Here is a 24,571-nt window from a genome sequence, read left to right on the forward strand (position 1 = left end):
GGACCTGCACCTATCGGACGTTTATGGCATTATTGAAAAAAACTAAAAACCTGAAGAAAAGAAAAAACACAAGAAAGAGGTGCGACTCAAATATGGCACCTAAAAGAGCTTGTAAAAAAGCATTCATTTCATGGGATTTTTTGAAAGCCCAAAATAAAGCCATGAAAAAAAGTTGTGTGGCAGCATCCTATATGAGTTTCCTGGTCATTTCAGGGTGTCATGGCGGTGGAGTTGGGTGGCCCAATGCAGAACTTGGCTGATCGGCGGGGGTGGGCCTTATTGTCCAACGTACAGTTCCCCTTAAAGGGGTTGTCTCCTCATAGACAATGGGGGCATATCGCTAGTATGGGAAACGCGCCTATGGAGCCCCGCAAGGTGGTGGCTGGAGGACTCCGGTCCGGCCACCACCAAGCCGGCTCCCCATAGAAGTGAATCGGAGCGTACCGCGCGCGACTGGCTACCGCGCCCATTCACTTGTATGGGCTCGACGGAAATAGCGAGCCAGCGCTCGGCTATTTTCGTCGGCCCTATAGAAAATGAATGGAGGGCAGTTGCGTATGCACCCTCCTTCACTTTCGGGGCTTTGTTCTCGTTATAGGTGCGAGTCCCAGCGGGACCCGCATCTATAAGACAGCGATATGCCCCCATTGTCTGTCATGCCAACCCCTATAATGATCCCCCCCAATGCCCAGGCCCCTCATACAGGTTATACTTACCTCCCCGGCACCCACGTCGCTCCTGATGCCCGCACAGCTGTCGCTGTATCGCAGGTGACACTAGGGAGGCTCGTCCCCGATGCAGCCTGCTATTGGCATCCCCTCCCACCCCCGTCGCCGGATGTTTTGATCCGCGTGTTGGGGAGATGCAGCAGCGGCCGTGCGGGCATCAAAAACATCACGGGTCCTGGGGAGCGGCGTAAGTAATACCAGTATGAAGTGTCTGGGCATTGTGGGAGGCATTATGGGGGTTGGATAACCCCTTTAAAGGGTCATGCACTTGACCGTATTTTTTTTTTGTGGGCTATCATCATTTTTTGACTTATTCTTTTTTATGGGGCCATGCACAAAAATCCAACTTGGATGGATTTTTTTGCAGCTGTCGTGTCGCAGTCGCAGCGCGACACCATTGACTATCAGTATAAAAAATGTCTCCCAACTTTTTGGCCACAAATACCGCCGTGTTGCCCTAGCCTTAAAAAGAGAACATATAAAAAAATGGCCGCATCAACTGCTGCAAAAACTTGGCCGCGATTTTAAAAACTGTTGCAAAAACATGTGGATGTATCCTTGCTAAATGTTACGCAGAAGTCAGTGATCGATGACCTGCGCCTCATCTGCTGTTCTACAACCATGACCCCTGACTGACAAGTCCGTGCATAAGGCATCATGCATATGACCGTGCCATTTTTTGCGTAACGGAACGGGCGGCCCATGGTAGACACACGCAAAACGGACAAGAATAGGACATGCTATATTTTTTTTTGCGGGGCCTCGGAACGGAGCAAGTGAGGTCTACTGTCCGCATCTTTTTCGGCCCCATTGAAGTGAATGGGTCCGCATCCGAGCCGCGGCTCGGATGCGGACCATAATTACGGTCGTGTGCATGAGGCCTAAGGCTAAGAAAAAAATCTGTAGCACATTTGCCCCTTGTGAATCCTAGCAGCTGGGAAGTCAAAATCTGCAGAACATGACTGCACATAATGATCCCGGCCATACTTATCACTGTCTATTTCATTCTGCAAAGTGCGGCACGGAGGACGGGGACATCGCACCGAGGCTGATAGCACAGAGACTCTAGTATATAATGAGATCTCTAGCCGGCCTTGGGCTTGGACGCCTGCTGTGGAGGGAAACATATGGTGGTCACAAGCAGAATGAAAACGTTCCTTCGGTTTTCTGTGAACTCCGATATACTAATCTTTACAGAGCTGCCGGCCTTGAAATATGACTAAATGAGTTCCTAGACCTGTCCTGCTAAGCTTAATTACATTGCAGTTCAAGATTACGGAGCCATAAGCGCTCTGTGTGCTCTCCTATTGTACCTCCATACCTCACCGTACTGTGAAGATAGTATCATTTAGAGGCAATGTTTGTAGGCCAGAATATCTCTGTTATATGGCATCCAATGGAGCGTACCACCATGGTTTTGGATTCATACTTAGGTACAGTAGAACCCCCATACACTTACCAGGGTTTTCCTGGACGGTTATCCGATATCTAAAATATCCCCCTAATACCCAGGCCCCTTGTATGGATTATACTTACCTGCTCCCTGGCACCTGTGTCGTTCCAGATTCCTGCATGGCCGCCACGGCAGGCGACGGGGGAGCAGCCAATAGCAGGTCGCGACGGTTACTAGCCTCAAGGATAACCCCTTTAAAGCGTACCTAACCCTTCAAAAAACTTTGGATTAAAGGGGTTCTCCGGGTGTTTAATATTGATGACCTATCCTCAGGATAGGTCATCAGTATGTGATCGGTGAGAGTCCAACACCCGGCACCCCTGCCAATCAGTGGTTTGAAGAGGCTGTGTTTCTCCAATAATCGCTGAGACCTCCTCGCAGCTTACTAAGCACAGCGCTGTCCATCGTATAGTGGCTGGGCTTGGTATTGCAGCTCAGGCACCTAGGTCATGTGAACGATGAACATGACATCATTGACCAAGAAAGAGGCTGCGAGGCAGATTCAAATAACTAATCATCGGGGGTGCCAGAAGTCGGACCCCCACCGATCAGATATTTATGACTATGGAAACACTAAAACATGATTTTTTTTGTTTCAAAAATTAAATCATTGTGTAAAACTTACATAAATAAAAAAAAAGTATACATATTAGGTATCGCCGCGTCCGTATCGACCGGCTCCATAGAAATATCACATGACCTAACCCCTCAGATGAACACCGTAAAAAAATAAAAATAAAAACAGTGTAAAAAAAGCCATTTTTTGTCATCTTACATTACAAAAAGTGTAATAGCAAGCGATCAAAAAGTCATATGCACCCCAAAATAGTGCCAATCAAACCGTCATCGCAACAAATGAGACCCTACCTAAGATAATCGCCCAAAAACTGAAAAAACTATGGCTCTCAGACTATGGAGACACTAAAACATTATTTTTTTGTTTCAAAAATGAAATCATTGTGTAAAACTTACATAAATAAAAAAATTGTATACATATTAGGTATCCCCGCGTCTGTGACAACCTGCTCTATAAAAATACCACATGATATAACCTGTCAGATGAATTTTGTAAATAACAAAAGAAAAACGGTGCCAAAAAAGCAATTTTTTGTTACCTTGCCTCACAAAAAGTGTAATATAGAGCAACCAAAAATCATATGTACCCTAAATTAGTACCAACAAAACTTCCACCCTATCCCATAGTTTCTAAAATGGGGTCACTTTTTTGGAGTTTCTACTCTAGAGGTGCATCAGGGGGGCTTCAAATGGGACATGGTGTCCAAAAAAACAGTCCAGCAAAATCTGCCTTCCAAAAACCGTATGGCATTCCTTTCCTTCTGCGCCCTACCGTGTGCCCGTACAGCAGTTTACGACCACATATCGGGTGTTTCTGTAAACTACAGAATCAGGGCCATAAATATTGAGTTTTGTTTGGCTGTTAACCCTTGCTTTGTTACTGGAAAAAATGGATTAAAATGGAAAATTTGGCAAAAAATTTAAATTCTGAAATTTCATCTCTATTTGCCAATAACTCTTGTGGAACACCTAAAGGGTTAACGACGTTTGTAAAATCAGTTTTGAATACCTTGAGGGGTGTAGTTTCTTAGATGGGGTCACTTTTATGGAGTTTCTACTCTGGGGGTGCATCGGGGGGCTTCAAATGGGACATGGTGTCCAAAAAAACAGTCTAGCAAAATCTGCCTTCCAAAAACCCTATGGTATTCCTTTCCTTCTGCGCCCTGCCGTGTGCCCGTACAGCAGTTTACGACCACATATGGGGTGTTTCTGTAAACTACAGAATCAGGGCCATAAATAATGAATTTTGTTGGGCTGTTAACCCTTGCTTTGTAACTGGAAAAAAAATATTAAAATGGAAAATCTGCCAAAAAAGTGAAATTTTGAAATTGTATCTCTATTTTCCATTAATTCTTGTGGAACACCTAAAGGGTTAATGACGTTTGTAAAATCAGTTTTGAATACCTTGAGGGGTGCAGTTTCTTAGATGGGGTCACTTTTTTGGAGTTTCTACTCTAGGGGTGCATCAGGGGGGCTTCAAATGGGACATGGTGTAAAAAAAAACAGTCTAGCAAAATCTGCCTTCCAGAAACCGTATGGCATTCCTTTCCTTCTGCGCCCTGCCGTGTGCCCGTACAGCAGTTTACGACCACATATGGGGTGTTTCTGTAAACTACAGAATCAGGGCCATAAATAATGAGTTTTGTTTGGCTGTTAACCCTTGCTTTGTAACTGGAAAAAAATATTAAAATGGAAAATCTGCCAAAAAAGTGAAATTTTGAAATTGTATCTCTATTTTCCATTAATTCTTGTAGAACACCTAAAGGGTTAACAACGTTTGTAAAATCAGTTTTGAATACCTTGAGGGGTGTAGTTTCTAGAATGGGGTCATTTTTGGGTGGTTTATATCATGTAAGCTTCACAAAGTGACTTCAGACCTGAACTGGTTCTTAAAAAGTTGGTTTTTGAAAATTTCTGAGAAATTTCAAGATTTACTTCTAAACTTCTAAGCCTTGTAACGTCCCCCAAAAAGTCAGTTTTTGCCTTGGGGGAACTTCACAAAAAACATCAAAGGTACCATTAGAATCATAGACTGCTATGCTAGAGCGCTATGTAAGCGGTCTATAAGGTCACAATCTGGTGACAGACTCCCTTTAAGGGGTTAAATATACGATTACACAAAAAATTATTAATTCTGTTCCCTTTTATTATTACCATTCGGTGTAATCTAGTACCCATCCCCCATTGTGCTGATAAGACCACATTCCTGAGTGATCTCAGAGACATGCACACTGGCACACTGGAGGAGGGGATAACAGCAGGGGTGTAGCTATAGGGGGTGCAGAGGTAGCAGTCGCTACCGGGCCCAGGAGCCTGAGGGGGCCCAAAGACCCTTGTGCCACATAAGAAGACACCAGTATTATAGAAAGTGCATGCTGGTCAAGTTAAAGCTCTGGCTGGAGGGAAGGGGTTAGGTCAAGAATTTGGCATGGGTCTACTGTTTCAATTTTCTGCCGCAGGCAGCATGAAGGCTATGTGCTTTTCTAGCTACAAAGCACTGAGGGAAGGGGGGCCCAAGCTGAACCCTTGGACCAGGTTCCATGAGCCTTTAGCTACGCCCCTGGATAACAGGTTTCAACTTTGTGACACACATTTACTCAGGGCACTCCATTGAAGACTTCATTCTAGGTAGAATTTATAAAAAAAAACTCCAATGCGTAGCCTCAATGGTTATGCCGCTGCAGGTCCCAAAAATGAAGCGGGCTCAGTCCCCAATGTCTATTTGCTTTTCTGCAGGACCGCGCGACATTCTACTAGTTGTTAGAATAACCTCTCTGGGTCAAACCATCCGGTCATATATGTACAGACAAAGCACCGGATTCTCCAAATATCCCTCTTCCACAACAGCTCCTGCGGGACATTAAAAGCGCACCAATAGTGAAGTACTGTAAATACTCCAGGGCAGGAGCACTAGGCTGTGATTTGTTTTATTTGTGCCTATATAGCAATGTACATATGTGAGTATAATTAAAGGGTTTTATGTTAAAGTGAACGACGGTTCTTCACTATTGGAGTGTTACTCTATAGAACTGCATGTGAAGAGAGGAAATCGGAGGATTTTTTGATGGACATACTGGTTTGATGTGCTTGTTTTCCACCTGCGCTTGTCTGTACATATATAACTGGTTCATTCTAGGTAGGATGTAAGTATTGATTAGCCCTATCTCTTGTACACCCTGGGGTGTCGTCCGTGTGCTACGACATGGCGACCGGAATGCCACGCTATATTGCATGTTGCATATTTAGGCTAGTGATGCTTATTTACTTTTTATTATTCTGCATGTGATTTGTTTGTGTTATCGTATATTTAATCACACTTAGTAAATATTTTTATTCACTTAGCCTGCGTAAGCTTATTCATTCTTAAATCTTTTGAATTCATGTTACATTACATATCATCAAAGCCGTTTTCTGTTGCCATAATATACCTGAGCCAATGTAAAAGCAAGTCTTGTGCATTCGTCCAATGAAAAGCTCCAACCCGATGATGGCGTAAATGATAATGACGAACAATACCAGCAATGCGATGTGAAGCAGGGGCACCATGGCTTTCATGATAGAGTTTAATACAATATGCAAACCTGCAAGAAAAAAATAAATTGTGATTATAATATATTTAAAGCTCTGCCAAAGAAAGTTACTAGAACATGATTACAGAGACCAACAACATAAAACACGCTGCAGCATTAAAGTGTTGGTCCCATGTTCATATGTGTCCGCATTGCTGAGAAAAACTGTGTTTTAATATATGCAAATGAGCCTCTAGGAGCAACAGGGGAGTTGCCGTTACTCCCAGAGGCTCTGCCCTCTCTGCAACAGCCACATGCTCTGTACTTTTATAAACAGGGCCAGGCAGTGAAAACATCATCATGCCTGGCCCTGACTTCTCCTAAATTCAATCAAAGTGGAGAGGGCTTGGCCCTTGCAGAGAGAGCAGAGCTTTTAGGTGTAACGGTGATGCCCCTGTTGCTCCTAGAGGCTCATTTGCATATTTTTCTCAGCAATGCGGGCACATATGAACATGGGACCAACACAGATGCCTTCAGCTGCCAAGTGCACATGTAACAGGTCAGCCGGTGTCATAGGTACAAAACTGCTGACAGATGCCCTTTAAGGAGATTATTTGGACACATAAAGTTGTGCTGCTGACAACCGTGGTTTTAAAAAAGGTAAAATATATTTATTTAACATGTTTAACCTGCAAAATCTGTTTAACAGTGCCAAAAATACATGGGGTTGTTTCTGATGTGGCTTTGATGCAGTATTACCCGCGCCCCCACCAAAAAAAAAGAGACATCTTTAATTATAATGCCAATTTGATCCTTACTTGGGACACCCGATACAAGTCGCAGAGGCCTCAGTACACGAAACGCTCTAAGGGCTTTCACATCGAAACCCCCAGGCTTTCCACTCATGTGATGTGCATCTCCTTGCTTGTGCGAAAACTGTTCCAGGATTACACTGAAAAGCCTGTAGATGAAAATCACGCAGGGTATGTAAGGGCAGTATTACATTTAGCGATGCGGCTGACGATTGTCCGGAGGGAAGCGTTCCTTCCCAGCAATTGCCTGGGGACCGCTGCTATTACATGCAATGATCTCCTCCATAGCATGGGGAGGAGCGATCACTAATGCCATCGCTCATCCCCATACTGTCTAGATCTGTCGCCGCATACGATGATTTTGAGCGTTTGCTCATTCATCGGGTAATCGGCGGCAGTATTACACTGCCAGAACGCTCGTTAGCCAGTGTAATACAGCCCTAAGTTAAAAAAGTAGACATACAAGATTCTTGATCTTACATGGCACCGCCAATGTTCTTAGGGTCGGTTGACATTGCGTTTTTGCCATCCGTTAAACGTACACATAAAAAATATACGTTAACGGATGCCTCAGACGGTGGTATCCGATCACCATAGAGTTCCATTGTAAAAAAACAAAAACGTATACGTTAACGGATGCCTCAGACTGATGCCATACAGTGTCATCCGTCACCATAGAGTTCCGTTTTACAAAAAACGTATACATTGACATACATGTTTTTTCACCGGACTCTGCAGGATACAAAAGCATGGTGTGCTACGCTTTTGTATCCTTTTTTCCAACATATACGTTAAATGGATGGCAAAAACGTGATGTGAACCCACCCTTATCTTCGGCCACCAGAGACACAGCCGGCGGTATTGAAGATGCAACTGGCATCGGGCGGTGCTCGTGCCACGGCTACTGTACAGATTAGCAGAGTTAGCACACACACGTGGCGAGTTATCACATCTAGTTAACATAGTATGACTGTGCTGCATCTGTAGGACTCCAGAAGACATTCCTGCAAAGCTTCAATGCAGGAGAAGCTTCAGACGTTGTCTACTTGCCTCGGCAGCAGTACCACACACAAGTCGAGAACTTAGAAACTGTCTGCAGAAATGATTGCTTACCCAATAACTACAATGACAAAATCTAACAGGTTCCATCCGTTTCTGATATAGGCACTAGGGTGCAAGACCAGTCCATAGGCAATGATCTTCAGGAAGCTCTCCACCGTGAAGATGATGAGGAAAATATACTCCACTTGTTCCTGGAAAACAATGAACACCATGATTGCAGTGGACATAGGCTTCACGCTGCTACCGTATATATGTGCTATATGCTGCTAGGTAACAAACCTCACTAAGGACACCATCAACTCGTCCTCATCGGGAGAGCTTTACTTCTTCATATGGGGCAAAGCTGGAGGTGATGGGGGTCTTGCTCCTGGGAGCCACGTGGGGCAAAATTGGGGGTGATGGGGTCTTGCTGCTGGGAGCTACGTGGGGCAAAGTTGGGGGTGATGGGGGTCTTGCTCCTGGGAGCCATGTGGAGCAAAACTGGAGGTGATGGGGATCCTGCTCCTGGGAGCCATGTGGGTCCAAGCTGGAGGAGATGGAGGCCTTGCTGCTGGGAGCCATGTGGGGCAAAACTGTAGGTGATGGGGGTCTTGCTCCTGGGAGCCATGTGGGGCAAAGCTGGGGGTGATGGGGGTCTTGCTCCTGGGAGCCATGTGGGCCAAAGCTGGAGATGATGGGGTCTTGCTGCTGGGAGCCATGTGGGGCAAAGCTGGAGGTGATGGGGTCTTGCTGCTGGGAGCTACGTGGGGCAAAGTTGGGGGTGATGGGGGTCTTGCTCCTGGGAGCCATGTGGAGCAAAACTGGAGGTTATGGGGGTCATGCTCCTGGGAGCCACGTGGGGCAAAGTTGGAGGTGATGGGGGTCTTGCTCCTGGGAGCCATGTGGGGCAAAGCTGGGGGTGATGGGGTTCTTGCTCCTGGGAGCCATGTGGGGCAAAGCTGGGGGTGATGGGGTTCTTGCTCCTGGGAGCCATGTGGGGCAAAGCTGGAGATGATGGGGTCTTGCTGCTGGGAGCCATGTGGGGCAAAGCTGGAGGTGATGGGGGTCTTGCTCTTGGAAGCCACATGGGGCAAAGCTGGAGGTGATGGGGTCTTGCTCCTGGGAGCCATGTGGGGCAAAGCTGGAGGTGATGGGGGTCTTGCTCTTGGAAGCCACATGGGGCAAAGCTGGAGGTGACGGGGGTCTTGCTCCTGGGAGCCATGTGGGGCAAAGCTGGAGGTGATGGGGGTCTTGCTCCAGGGAGCCAGCTGTAGTGGGGTAGGCACAAGACATGACTTTGATATCATCCATTATTAAATATGTTGTGATCCCATAGCGCGGAATACAACACTGGATGGGACTCATTTAATCATCATAGTGAGCAATGCAACTATTACAGAGACGGGTCAGCGAGAGAGGGCTGTGGCCCCAGGCCCAGTTGCATGGTGGGGATACAAACCTCACACTTTCCAAAAAGTGCTGATTGTTGTGTTTGGAACAGAATTGCAAAATCGACTTAATGCATTGGGCATGGCATGGCACTACAATGAGAGGTCTGTCCCTGCACCTCCACATACTATAGGCTCTACCTCTGCAGTTGTAGTACTGCACCTCAGCAGTTGTGAACACACTTTATGTGGGTTGGGGTCCACTCAGGCCCCAGCTCTGTTTCATCCTCTCCTGTGGTTAAAGGGCATCTGTCAGCAGTTTTGTACCTATCAAACTTGCTGACCTGTTACGTGTGCGCTTGGCAGCTGAAGGCATCTGTGTCGGTCCCATGTTCATATGTGCCCGCATTGCTGAGAAAAATGATGTTTTAGTATATGCAAATGAGCCTGTAGGAGCAACGGGGGCGTTACCGTTGCACCTAGAGGCTCTGCTCTCTCTGCAACTGCCGCACCCTCTGCACTTTGATTGACAGGGCAAGACAGTGAAAACGTCATTACGCCTGGCTCTATCAATCAAAGTGCAGAGGGCATGGCAGTTGCAGAGAGGGCACACACAGCCTCTAGGTGTAACGGCAACGCCCCCGTTGCTCCTAGAGGCTCATTTGCATATTTTAAAACTTCTTTTTTTTCTCAGCAATGCGGGCACATATTACATGGGACCAAAACAGATGTCTTCAGCTGCCAAGTGCACATGTAACAGGTCAGCCAGTGTCATAGGTACAAAACTGCTGACAGATGCCCTTTAATTCTTCATGCAAATAAGCATCTCAGTCCACTTAGGAGCGTGAGAGCCCTGCCCTCTCGGTGCACTGAAGCTCCCACTGCATGAAGAATAAAAGAAGAAGGTGCCATTTTAATCGTTAGGATCAACCTTACCAGACAGCATGCCTGGTTTGATAAGGTTGATCCTGCTGATAGGTGCTTTGAAATACTGCAAAAAAAGAAATAAAGCTATAGTAATAAAACTATAGGTAACAGTAATGCCTACAAGTCTTACATAACCATACATAAAGTAAAACGCTGTCACAGCCCTGACCCCCTCCTCCTCCTCACAGAAGGGGATCCCCTCCCCTCCTTCAGGGAAAAGCCCATAGCTCTGGATTAAAACTCATTACTGGTTGACTGGTCTAAAATTAGCCATAACCACTGGGAGCTTAATACGTAAATCAGACGCGGAGGGGGGAAAATCCAGCTGTCTTCAGATCGCCCTCTGTGCAGTCCCTAATTCCATGTGTGATATGGACACCTCTGTGCTGTGCTGATAGCAGGGACTGTGTAATACACAGACGGGTACAGAATCAGCAGGAAATATAGACGGGTATTGGACGCTGCAGATTTGCACGTGGCGTTGTACAGTATCACACTGCGGAGAGGAAACCGCACATAATTTGACACGTGGTGTAGATTTGAAATTGGCAGCGTGTCAATTTATGTTGAGGATATTTGCCATGGATTTAACCCTTTGTAATGCACGGGGTGAAGTCTGGCGATCATAACAACGGGTAGAGATCCGCACCGCGTGGATGAGATTTGCTGTACATGCGGCGGACACATATACAGTTGTGTTCAAAATTATTCAACCCCCACTGAAATTGAGTGTTTTGGCCAGTTTGACATTGATTTTGATCATTTCAGTCATCTTGTTTACAATTAAATCAAAGAGGCCCTTGTAAGTCAGACAAATATAACATAACATTTATAATGAAATAACCACAAATGTCTTTTCTGTGCTCACATCATTATCAGTTTTATTCAACCCCCAAGTGACATTCAATCTTAGTACTTAGTACAACATCCTTTTCCAGTTAGAACAGCTTTTAAACGTGAAGCATAGCTTGACACAAGTGTCTTGCAGCGATCTACGGGTATCTTCGCCCATTCTTCATGGGCAAAAGCCTCCAGTTCAGTCACATTCTTAGGCTTGCGCGCTGCAACTGCTTTCTTTAAGTCCCACCAGAGGTTCTCAATCGGATTTAAGTCTGGTGACTGCGATGGCCACTTCAAAATGTTCCAGCCTTTAATCTGCAACCATGCTCTAGTGGACTTGGAGGTATGCTTGGGATCATTGTCCTGTTGAAAGTTCCAACGTCTCCCAAGCCTCAGGTTTGTGACGGACTGCATCACATTTTCATCCAATATCTCCTGGTACTGAAGAGAATTCATGGTACCTTGCACACGCTGAAGCTTCCCTGTACCTGTAGAAGCAAAACAGCCCCAAAGCATGATTGACCCCCCGCCATGCTTCACAGTAGGCAAGGTGTTCTTTTCTTCATAGGCCTTGTTCTTCCTCCTCCAAACATAGCATTGATCCATGGGCCCAAACAGTTCTAATTTTGTTTCATCAGTCCACAGAACACTTTTGTGGTTTGTCCACATGACTTTTGGCATACTGCAGTCGACTCTTCTTATTCTTTGGAGACAGCAAGGGGGTGCGCCTGGGAGTTCTGGCATGGAGGCCTTCATTACGCAGTGTGCGCCTTATTGTCTGAGCTGAAACTTCCGTACCCACATCTGACAAATCTTTTTTCACTTCCTCAGCAGTCACACGGGGACTTTTCTCCACTTTGCGCTTCAGGTAGCGCACAGCAGTCGAAGTCAGCATCTTCTTTCTGCCACGACCAGTAAATGTCTAGAAGGAGCTGAGTATCACAGTCCTTTTAAATCTGCCTAATTGGTGCTTATTATGCTTGATTGCTGCTCCTTGACATCCACAGGTGTTTTCAATACCTGATCGAAAACACTTGAATGAACCTCTGTTCTTAAGAGTGGTAGTCTTTAAGGGGTTGAATATTTGTGTCAATGAAGAAATCACAAAAAAAAACCATTTAATACTGTATTACAAAAACAATTGATGTCCTTTTAGTTGCATTTGGTTCTTTAAAAAGTCCTTGTAAGGTTTCATTCTGAACACAATTACAAATGTACACTAAATTCCCTAAAACCCTTTACAGCATTGGGGGTTGAATAATTTTGAACACAACTGTACGCCTACAGCCATGGCTGTGATTCCCTAATATAAGGTCACCATATTAAAGGGGTTTTCCCATCTCAGACAATGGGGGGGGGGGGGCATATCGCTATGCCCCCCCTATTGTCTGATAGGTGCGGGTCCCACCTCTGGGACCTGCACCTACACCGAGAACAGAGCCCTGAAAGTTATGGAGGGCGCACTGCGCATGCGCAGCCACCGCTGAAAATAGCCGAGCTGATTACTATGATCATTCGTCCCATTCATCCCCATACCGTTTCATTGCTCGTCAGCAGCACGTCCATGTTTGCACTGGACGACGACTTGGCGATAAAACATGATTTTATGTCCCGCATAAACGACGAATCACGCAACGAACAAGCGCTTTGCTCATTTGTCGGGTGATCGGCAGCACATTTACACGGGGCAATTATCCAGAAGGTGCGTTCTTATGAACCTTCATCACCAATAATCGACCCATGTAAACAGACCCATACTCTGGCGCTGTGCATGCTGGTCCTCAGAGCAGTTACAAAGCATGTCTCCTGCTCTGGAGGACCTGTCCTGTCCTCCATTACATGGACAATCCAATGACGTAAGTGGACACTGTGTAATGCTTCACTTTCCCTGTGGTGGCGCTGCAGAAAAACCGAACACTTACCGGTACTGCCAGGTTTCAACAGATTGTGATCAGACTACTAACAAGTAGGTATCATCTAAGGTGGAGAACCCCTTTAATTAAAAAAAAAATCTGTGGCTAGAAATAGGTGGAGTCTTCACTCTGCCAGTCTACTGTAATTTGCACTAGGCCCATGGCCTGCGGCAAAGGTTAAAGAAAGTTGTTTTCCAACCCCTATAATGCCCCCCAAAGTGCCCGGGCACCGCATACAGGTTATACTTACCCGGCTCCCCGCGATAAACTGGGATTGCAGCAAGCAGCACGAGCTACAACCGGCCCCAAGGGCTGTCAGTACCATGAACGTGAACAATGCTCCATGTCACCAGTACGGAAGCCATTCCCCCAATGCCACATTTCCAGCATAAAACCCCCCTGGATCTGCGACTTTTTAACCATGATTGTGCCTAAATCTAGGTGCAAGTAGTTTTTCTACACCACTCTCGCCACTTTCTAAAAAAAAGAGGCATGGCAGGGAGTGGACGAGACACATTTATCATAGTCGTCTACACCAGTTTTGTTGGCGTAAATGATGACTTAAAGGGGTTATCCAAGACTATTAAATGTCCCCCATATGCCTGGGCCCCTCACAATGAATAGACTTACCTGTCCCCCCGCGCCGCTTCTGGTCCCCGCACAGCCGCTGCTGCTGCTTCTCCCATGCGCGGATGAAAACATAAGGTGTCGGGGGGGAAGGGGAGCAGCCAATGGTAGGTGGGGACGGGGACGAACCTCCCTGGCATCGCGGATGAAAACATAAGGTGTCGGGGGGGGGGGGGGGAGCAGCCAATGGTAGGCGGGGACGGGGACGAGCCTCCCTGGCATCGCGGATGAAAACATAAGGTGTCGGGGGGAAAAGCAGCCAATGGTAGGCGGGGACGGGGGGGAGCCTCCCTGGCATCGCGGATGAAAACATAAGGTGTCGAGGGGGGGGGGGGAGCAGCCAATGGTAGGCGGGGACGGGGACGAGCCTCCCTGGCATCGCGGATGAAAACATAAGGTGTCGGGGGGGGAGCAGCCAATGGTAGGCGGGGACGGGGACGAGCCTCCCTGGCATCGCGGATGACGCTAGGGAGGCTCGTCCCCATCCCCGCCTGCCATTGGCTGCTCCCCCCCTACACCGGATGTTTTCATTCGGGCACGGGGAGAAGCAGCAGCGGCGGTGCGGGGACCAGGAGCGGCGCAGGGAGTCAGGTAAGTATATTCATTGTGAGGGGCCCGGCGTATGGGGGATATTTAATAGTCTTGGATAACCCCTTTAAGTCATAGCTGACACAGATTTCACGGACTCCCAGAGAATGCGCTTCCTTTAGGACGAGGCCTGGTACAGGTCATAAATTAGGCACATCCGCCATAGCCGCAGGGGGATATCAAGACCTGCGTATAAACTCTGGTCTTGATAAATGCCCCCCCCCCCCCATGTCTTTATACTGACGGTAAGCATAGAAACCTCTGCTATGGTTAGTATTTTATTCTGACCATTTCTAGTTCTAGGGCAGCAGGAGGACCATGTAGGAGGAGAGGAGGTTCCTGCCTTCCCGCCTCGGTATAATATGTACTAAGAATAATTCTCCTTACCAGGTTATGGTTTGCTATATTGGAGTCATCTTCAGGGAAAGGGATATAGACGCCCAATGCCACGCAGTTTGCAAAAATGGTCATGAGAATGAGGATATCAAACGGTCTGGGGGGAACAGTATTAAGGAAAATGTGAATGGAGCTGAAAGAGAGACAAAGCCGAAGCTGGCATGTTCAGGCTGTATTACACCGCTCGATATTCACGGAGTGCGAGCGGCGATGGATAATAACACGCCCATCCGCGCGCTCGTTTGCACCAGTCTAATTACACAGGCCGACGCGAACTGAATGTGGGAGGCACGATGGCTAACGCAATGTAGTTTTGATCCACGTCCGATTCGCATTTTTTTTGCGGATCGCACACGGACTGGGTCTGCAAAAAATTGCGCACGGCGCACACAGTTGCCATCTGCGTGCTGTCTGCATCCGTGTGGCCGCTCCTCAAATTATAGAACTTGTCCAATTTAGGGGACAAAAATTGAATTTTTTTTCTACTGATGGGAGTGAGAAATTGCGGCATGCACGTGGTCGGTATCCGTATTTTGCTGATTCGTCGTTTTTGGACCGCAAAAGAGATGTGGTTGTGTGCATGAGGCCTTGAGGTAAACATGAATAAAGCTACCGCCAGGCAGGTAAGTCTGCACAAGACCGTTTTTCGGGTCCGCATCCGAGCCGCAGTTTTTGCGGCTCGGGTGCGGACCCATTCACTTCAATGGGGCCGCAAAAGATGCGGACAGCACTCTGTGTGCTGTCCGCATTCTTTGCTCTGTTCCGTGGCCCCCGCAAAAAAAATATAACATGTCCTATTCTTGTCCGTTTTGCGGACAAGAATAGGCATTTCTACAATGGGCCGCCCGTTCTGTTCCACAAATGGCGGAAGGCACACGGGCGGCTTCCGTTTTTTGCGGATCCGTGGTTTGCGGACCTGCAAAAAACGTGTGGGTCACGTGCGGACACACGGATGCGGACAACATACTGAATGTTGTCCGCACATTTTATTCACCCATAGGAATGAATGGGTCCGCTTCTATTCCGCAAAATGCGGAACGGATGCGGATCGGACAGGGAAAAAATAATACAGTCGTGTGAATGTATCCTGAGGGTCCATTCACAAGTCTGTAAGTGTTTTACGGATCTGCAAAACATGGACATCTGCAATGTGCGATCTGCAATTTGCGGACCGCATATCACTGACACTATAATAGAAAATGCCTTTTCTGGTCCGCAATTGCGGACAAGAATAGGACATGTTCTATTTTTTTCTGGAACGGAATTGGGGATCCCAAAAAAACGTATCCCGAAAATGCGGATGCGGATTCCGAAAATGCGAATTTGCATCCGTTCCAGCCCCATTGAAAGTGAATGGGTCCGCAAATTGTGGAACGAATGCGGACCCAAATTACGGACGTGTGAATGAACCCTTAGGAACAGGACAACAAAAACGTCGGAAGTGGCAGACAGCAACTCTGCCCATTTGACGCTACTGGCCGAAACAGGATTTGTCGCCTGTCCGTCATTTTACCGGACAAAGTAGCCCAGTATGCTGCGTTACTTTATCTAGGTTTTTAGCAGAATCTGCAACGGGGGCCTCAACACATGGCCTGCAGCCGCTCTGGCCGTGGCATACCTCTGGCCATCTGACAGTAGCGCAAAGGTACCTGACGATTAGGGGAACACCCAGACCCAAATGTTATTATCTGTCACTCTGCTGCAGGAAAATGTCCATGGACTGGGTTCTGAATTACAGCTGGGGCCATCTGGACGAGCCTATGGAGGTCTGACACATGCTAAGCAGATGCTGGAATTCTGTTATGTAATGGCGTCCCGCCGTTCTCTACACTGAGTCATGCTGGAGGTATCAGAACCGCAAAAAGATAGACAACCAAGCAAGCTAAGAGGCCGAGGATCATACTAGAGGCGAAGAACGTTCCCCTAGGTCAGTGACGGCTAACCTCCGGCACTCCAGCTCTGGTAAAACTACAACTCCCAAGATGCACACTTGCTTGGCTGTTCTCAGAACTCCATAGAAATGAATGGAGCATGCTGGCGTGCCGGAGGTTAGCCATCACTGCTAGGCGTCCTGCGTGATTTCAAAGGCAGTTACGCTTTCTTACCGCGCAACTTTGTATATCATAATGAAAGAGAAATTCCGCTAGCTTCAGAAACATCTTCTGACATTTCTTAGTTACATCTGTTTCTGAAAAAGCAGGGTGACAACAGTATGGCCGCCAGGGGTTGTCACCCAGCTTCCTAGAGTAAAGAATGACAAATCTGCTTAGTTATACTGATAAGACGTATCGCAATATAACAAAGCAGACGGTACATACTATTCTGGAATCTGGGAAGTAAAGATAGTAGCCATATTGGTTGTCACCTTATTTGCCCATAGAACTCTGTGTTCACTGCATTTGAGCCTTTCATTGGATAACTACACATTCCTCCCACAGAAGGCTTTGACAAATGCAGCTGCAGAGTCATGCTCTGGGATGCGACTCCAATTGTTAAAGTGCATCTGTCAGCAGTTTTCGTATGCAGTAGGCCACCACAAAAAAGTCAATTTTTTCTTAAAGGGCATCTGTCAGCAGTTTTGTACCTATGACACTGGCTGACCTGTTGCATGTGCGCTTTGCAGCTGAAGGCATCTGTGTTGGTCCCATGTTCATATGCGCCCGCATCGCTGAGAAACATGAAGTTTTAATATATGCAAATGAGCCCCGAGGAGCAACGGGGCGTGGCCGTTACACCTAGAGGCTCTGCTCTTCCTCTCTTATTTAATTGACAGGGCCGGGCAGTGAAAAAGTCATGACGCCTGGCCCTGTCAATCAAAGTGCAGAAGGCACAACAGCTGCAGAGAGAACAGAGCCTCTAGGTGTAATGGCAACGCCCCCGTTGCTCCTAGATGCTCATTTGCATATAATAAAACATCATTTTTCTCAGCAAAACTGCTGACAGATGCCCTTTAAGAAAAAATTTACTTTTTTTTTGTGGTGGCCTACTGCATACGAAAGCATAGTCTGCTACATTTTCTTATACAGTTAAAAAGAAGTCAGCTGATAAGTACCACCCCACCAGAGGACAAAAGGGCACTCTGGTGAATGTAGTTCTGTAGATACATTTGACATATACACTGGGACCTTTTTCCAGCATAAAAGCCAAATTTATGGCTAACTTTGACCATTTTTCATGGATTTTGAATGCAGACCGTTTTGAAGGATACTTCCATTCTACAATACTGATGCAGGCTCTACGGATTGGGTTGTTGAGGTACAAACAAAAAAGAGCCCTTGGACTTCGGTGCACCCCGCTGCCTCCTTGGTTCTTGTGCTTGCTGTACTGCTGCCTCTTCTTTTGGGCTTGAGAGCTGGCGGTTGAGTTGAGTGTATCAGTCCCGTTCATCACCACTCCGTCCACGGAGTAACGCCAACAAGTCAGCACCGCCTCCGCGGTCTCCATGAAGGGCTCCGCCTCCTTGCTGGAGTACGGAGGGGCCGGGCCTGCAGAAAAATGACATGGTAATAATGTATGTGGAATTCTATCAAGACCTCCTTATCATGTCCCTACACGGTTGACTACTACCACACATGCTGGTCTTAGTAGAAAGTCCCCTGGTGTGATGTCACGCCCTGCCCTGTGAAAGGCCTGAGAAGATCTGACAGACTTGCTACACATGAGTCTATCTGACAGATTGTTCTGTTTCTCTTTGTTGTGGTTTTGGGCAGGGTCCCACCTCCCCACAGGTTCTGCTTATTAGCTATTTAGTGGTGCTATTTATACCCTCCTCTCACTATAGCCTTTGCGGTTTATATTTGCTTCTGGAGTTCTCAGCTGGTGTTTGGTGGATCTCCTGCTCCCCGTCCGTCTTAAGCTGTCCTATTCCTTCCCTTTTGTTGTTTGTTCTGGCTAGGCCTCAGGAAGACGCTGGTTCCTGCACCAAGCGCTAGGAACTGGTTGTCTTATCCCCAGCTCCCTAGCTGAGGGTTTGTTACAGTTTCAGCTAGGCTTAAGTTCCAGCGCATGAGCACTTCCACCTTTAGGATTTGCTCATGTTGTCAGCAGTCAGGGAAAGACTCAGGGATTGTCAGGTGGTGACCTTTCCCTGTTCCCTAGCTTTGGGGCCTAGCCTGGTGTGTTGTTGCTTTTGTTGTATTTGGTTTGCTTCCCTTCCCTCACCTACCGTGACATGTAATATAGCCACCAAAATTTTTAAGAGGCACAGCCCTCTAACTCCAGTGCATTCAGAAAGTCTTCAGACCCTTTCACTTTTTTTCAAATTTTATGTTGCGGCCTTGTGCTAAAAAAAAATATTAAAATCAAGGTTTCCCTATCATTCTGAGCTCAGTACCCCATACTGAGAAAATGAAAACAGAATTTTAGAAATTTTTCCTAATGTATTTCACATGGAAATAAGCATTCTGACCCTTTGCTATGACACTTTCGATCTAGGGATCCTGCACTTCTCTTGATCGTTTTATAGATGTTTCTACGTCTTGATTGGAGTTCACCTGTGGTAAATTCAGTTGACTGGACTTGATTTGGAGAGATACACCCCCTGTCTCTATAAGATCTCACAGCTGACAATGCTTATCAGAGCAAAAACCAAGCCATGAGAAGGAAAAAACTTCCTGTAGATCTCAGAGACAGGATTGTGTGAGGGAACAGATCTGGAGAAGGGTACAAAAAATGTCTGCTGCCCTGAAAGTTCCCAGGAGCACAGTGTCCTCCATAATTCTTAAATGAAAGAAGTTTAGAACAGCTAGGACTCTTCCTAGAGCTGTCCGCCCCACCAAACTAAGTAATTGAGACAGAAGGACCTTGGTAAGAGAGGTGACCAAGAACCCAATGGTCACTCTGGAAAAGCTTCAAAGATCTTGTGTGCAGATGGGAGAAACTTCCAGAATGCCAACCATCACTGCACTACTCAAGCTGAGCTTTATGACAGAGTGGGCAGAAAGAAGCCTTTCCTCGGTTCAAGACACATAATAGTTTGCAAAAAGCACCTAAAGGACTCTCAGACTGTAAGAAACAAGACTCTTTGGTCTGATGACACCAAGATTGAACTTTTTATCCTCAATTCTAAGTGTCATGTTTGGAGGAAACCAGGCACTGATCATCATCTGCCCAACACCATCCCTACAGTGAAGCATGGTGATGGCAACATCATGCTGAGGGGGTGATTTTCAGGGGCTGGGACAGGGAGACTGGTCAGGGCTTGAGTAAAGTTGAATGGAGCAAAGTATAGAGATATTTTTGTATGAAAACCTGACCCAGAGTGCTGTGGACCTCAGACTGGGCCCAAGGTTCACCTTCCAACAAGACAATGGCCCTAAGGACACAGCCAAGACAACACAGGAGAGGCTTAAGGCTGTATAACACAGCCCGATGTGGCAGATGATTGTCAGGAAGGAAACGTTCCCTCCTGGCAATGGACTGCTCACTAGCGGAGGAGAACGCTGCTATTACATGCAGCGATCTCCTCTGCAGCATGGCGAGGAGCAATTGCTATGCCATCGCTCGTCCTCATGCTGTATAGTGGTTCGCTGGCGGCACGATCTGCCACCTGCAAACGATAATTTTATAACATGTCAAAAGATTTGAATTGCCCGATGACCAAGCTCGTTCATCAAGAAATCGGCGGCAGTATTACATTGAATGCATGAACGCTCGTTAGAGATTATCTGCCGAAACATCAGGCTTTATGGACAACTCTGTGAATGTCCCATAGGGGGTCAGCAACCTTCAGCACTCCAGCTGCTGTGACACTACAATTCCCAGCATGTGCCATTCATTTCTATGGGAGTTCAGAGAAGAGAAGAGTAAGTATGCTTGCTGGAAGTTGTAGTTTCACAACAGGTAGAGTGCCGGAGGTTGTCTACCCCGTCCTAGAGTGATCCAGCCAGTCTTAAACCCAATCAAGCACCTCTGGAGAAACCTGAAAATGCTGTCCATCAACGGTCACATCAAACTGGACAGAACTTCAAGTTCAAGTTCAACTAGCAAGCTCTGCCTCTGGTGCCACCAGATGATAGTACCCTTCAAGTTCTCCATGGAGAGTGGAGATAAGGTGTCTGGTAGCAGCTTTCTCCTCTATCCTCACCGAGAGCACAGCCGAATAGAGAAGTCGAAGAGACAGCTGTCGGCCGACAGCAACTGAAGAAGAATGGGCGTGAGAGATCATACAACAACACAGAGACCATTTTTCACCTGCCAGGTCACATTTGAAGCAACGCTCTAACCCGGGGATGTCAAACTCGTGGCCCTCCAGCTGTTGCAAAACTACAACTTCCATCATGCCTGGACAGCCTACAGCTATAGGGGCATGCTGGGAATTGTAGTTTTGCAACATCTGGAGGGCCACAAGTTTGACATCCCTAACCAAACATAGAGTCAAGTTTAGGCAATGTCTACCATCTGATCTTAAAGGGGTTTTGTCACTTCAGAAAATGGCATGTATCATGTAGAGTCCCTCCGGGACTTTACCAGCTCTGTTTATGAGATAGGTGCAGGTCCCAGAGGTGGGACCTGCACCTATCAGAAAAAAATGGCATATCCTAGGGATATGCCCCCATTGTCTGAGATAGGAATACCCCCTTTAAGGTTGTGTCCACACATTGCAGTAGCAGTAATATGGATAAGATTTTAAAAATTGAATCCAAACGCTGCAGAAGAATATCCATGCATGCCGTTTTTTTTTTCTGTGGATGTTCACCTTTTGCAATGCAAACAGTGAAATCCGCATCCAAATCCACATGTAAAACATGCAGATTTTGGCAGGAATTCACCTTGAAATTGCCAGCAAAATGCACAACGGACGTTTCCATCTCGGATAGACGTACCCAGGAGTAATATATAGGTCATCAGTATCCGACACCCAGGACCCCCGCTGATCAGCTGTTTAAGAGGGCACTGTGAGCGCCGCAGCCTTCTCGCAGCTCACCAAGCACAGCGCCGTACATAGTATAACGGCTGTGTTTGGTATCGCGTTCAGCCCCATTCACTTCAACCACATGACTGATAAACATGTGGTCACTGGCCTAGTAAAAGCCGTGCCTTTTCAAACAGCTGACCGGCACGGGTACCAGGATAGAAAGTCTCGGAAAAACTTTAAAAAAAAGATGTAATTGCTGGGACCACCCAAAACGGCTTCAAAAATGGTCTTCTATTGTAGTGGCCTTCAAAGAGAAGATGGCCAGTAGTCGAGTCGAGTTCCACTATTTAGACCAGCAGCTAATATCCAGAGTCACCGCCGTGTGCAGCACGGACAGCAGCTAGACGGGATGGGGGTGAGTCAGTAAGGTCCGGGTAGGTTGTCACAGGTATCTGGAGCCATCCTGACTGCAGTGCATCCCACAGCTGCTGGAGGAGGCGTGGGGGAGGATCCATAGAGTGAACATTACCATCGAGGTGGTCCCGCAGATGCATATTTGGGTTTAGGTCTAAGGAATCAGGGGGCCAGGGTGGTACTTTGAAGTCTTGGTCTTGCTCTTCCAACCAATGTCGGACATTTCTAGTTGTGTGACATATCGCATTGTCTTGCTGGAAGATCCCGTCCACCCCAGGTAAGACAATCATCATGTAGGGGTGTACGTGATCTGCAAGGATGGATTCATACCCAAATCGGTTGTGAGTGCCTTCCACAGAGATGAGTGGCCTGGAGAATGCCACGAAAACCTTCTTCAGACCTAACGCTGCCCCCACCAGCCTGTGTTCTTCCAGCAATGGTTGCGGGGGGTTTGCTCTCTGATGTTTCTCTCCTGACACGCCAATCTCCATCCGTTCCATGAAGCAGAAAATGTGACTCATCGGAGAAGACAACCCTCTACCAATCAGTGGAGGTCCAATTCTGATACTGGCATGAAAATTGTAGTGTCTTCTGCCAATGCAGCTTCCTTAGCAGAAGTGCAGAGACCATCTGTCTGCTCCGGAGCCCTATAGGGTTCACTGAACTGTTGTGTTAGACACACGTCTGGTGGCCCCTGGTTCATGTTGGCGGTGAACTGCTCCACTGTAGCGTGTCAGTCCACCCTCGCGCAACCTCATAGCCGACGTTCACCTCTCACATCAATGGTGCGCCGCAGTTTCCACGTCTCTTATTCACAATGGTGCCATCTGTCCACTCACCATACACTTTCACCACATCAGCGCATGAACAGTTCACGCAGTGTCAGAAATACCGCCATCCTTGGCCCTTTTTACAACTCTGATAAATCGCCCCTTTTACACATCACAGAAATGAGGGATGTGTGTGCAGATAGCCTATCACACACCCTATATACCCACCGAGCCACCTCAGCACAAACTGTATACCCACCGAGCCACCCCAGCACTTGTGACTGCCTTCATCGAAAATAGGAGGTGGTCATAATAATGTGACTCCACAGTGTAAATGGTGGCTCTGAAAATCTAGACCAAAATTTGGTCTGGATAGGACGTGGACTTCTCAAAGAGATGGTTGAAACCAACATGGCCTCAGTAATAGCTCATATACATACATGTTACTCACCTTCCCACCTAGTAATGTATGTATATGTCATTACGTAAGTGCTGGTGCATCACTTCAAGAAAGCCGGGTGACAACCCTGACTGACGGCCATATAGGTTGTCACCAGATTTCTTAGAAACAAATACAACTAAGAAAAATACTATTTTTATAGCTTTTATGACTTTTCAAGCAATACTATATTATACGACGGCTGCGTAGACCGGTCAGTCTGAGTGTTACAAGTGGCCTATCCCTTAATCTTTTTGTACGCTCGCCGATCAATCACTTACTGCTGAGCTAAGTACTTCTTAGCTGCGACGATTACTTTACAACATATCTTAAAGGGGTATTCCGTTTGGTTGAAGTTATCCCCTATCCACAGGATAGAGGATAACTATTAGATTGGGGGGGGGGTCCTACCGCTGTGACCTTTATAAATCACAAAAACGGGGGCCCTATACCGCCTGAAAATAACGGAATACCCGGTCGCACATGCGTGCGGCAGCTCCATTGATTTCTATGGGAATTCCGGAGATAGTGGAGCGCTGTACTCGGCTATCTCCCATAGAAATGAATGAAGCGGCTGCACGCATGTCTGGGGCTGAAGGGGGTGCGGGGCCCCCATTCCCGTACTGCTGGAACCCCGACCGATCTAATAGTTATCCCCCATCCTATGCCAACCGGACTACCCCTTTCCTGCAGCCAGAAACCAACTATCTACTCAACAGACCCATTTTTTCGGTAACCCGTCTCACCCGTCCCATTTTGCGCGGGTTCTGACATCTTCTTCACAGGAAAGGAATCGGGGGATTCGGCGACCTGTAGCCAATCATCCGTTTCTTATGGGTGCATTGAGGCGATCTCAGGAACAGGCCGGCAGCCCAGAACCGTATCCTATAGCATCCGCTGCATTCTGTGTGACTGTCCTCTTCATCAGGCTGCAGAGGAAACGGATAGATGGAGATTAGCGGATGGACAGATGTAGGACTGGTACGGGAAGGAGTCATGCGGACGCTGGGTGTGATACTCCATCGGAGCGATGTAGGGTGTATCTAAGCCGGCGTGATTGACTTACCCGGTGGTAGTAAGGGGGACAGTTTCTTCTCCATTTTATTGCTCTTCTATGCCCGGCAATGCCCAGTTCCAGCTGGGCTCCCAGAGTCTTCTCCCTCCCTCCGCCAGGGGATTACCGCAGATTGAATGCTGAGCCTTTAAAACAGGTGGGGGCAGGGACCCGGGGTGGCACTGACATAGGGAATGTGTAGAGGATGCAAAGCCTCATTATATTTATATAGAGATTTGG

The 24,571-nt window shown here is 47.2% G+C and overlaps 1 protein-coding gene across 1 annotated transcript in view; it reads right to left on the minus strand.

Annotated features, from left to right (window-relative positions):
- Positions 1-24,134, minus strand: part of CACNA1F (calcium voltage-gated channel subunit alpha1 F) — a 123,603-nt gene extending 99,469 nt beyond the window's left edge. Inside the window, exons 1-6 of the mRNA XM_040405000.1 lie at positions 24,024-24,134; positions 18,007-18,283; positions 14,790-14,895; positions 8,192-8,331; positions 7,085-7,227; positions 6,186-6,338 (exon numbers count right to left, since the gene is read on the minus strand). Of these exons, the coding sequence (XP_040260934.1) occupies positions 6,186-6,338; positions 7,085-7,227; positions 8,192-8,331; positions 14,790-14,895; positions 18,007-18,283; positions 24,024-24,051 (847 nt within the window). The 5' untranslated portion in view covers positions 24,052-24,134. The remainder of the gene's footprint in view (positions 1-6,185; positions 6,339-7,084; positions 7,228-8,191; positions 8,332-14,789; positions 14,896-18,006; positions 18,284-24,023) is intronic.
- Between the last annotated feature and the right edge of the window lie 437 nt (positions 24,135-24,571).

The sequence above is a fragment of the Bufo bufo genome, chromosome 8, assembly GCF_905171765.1.
Source record: "Bufo bufo chromosome 8, aBufBuf1.1, whole genome shotgun sequence".
NCBI lineage: Eukaryota > Metazoa > Chordata > Amphibia > Anura > Bufonidae > Bufo > Bufo bufo.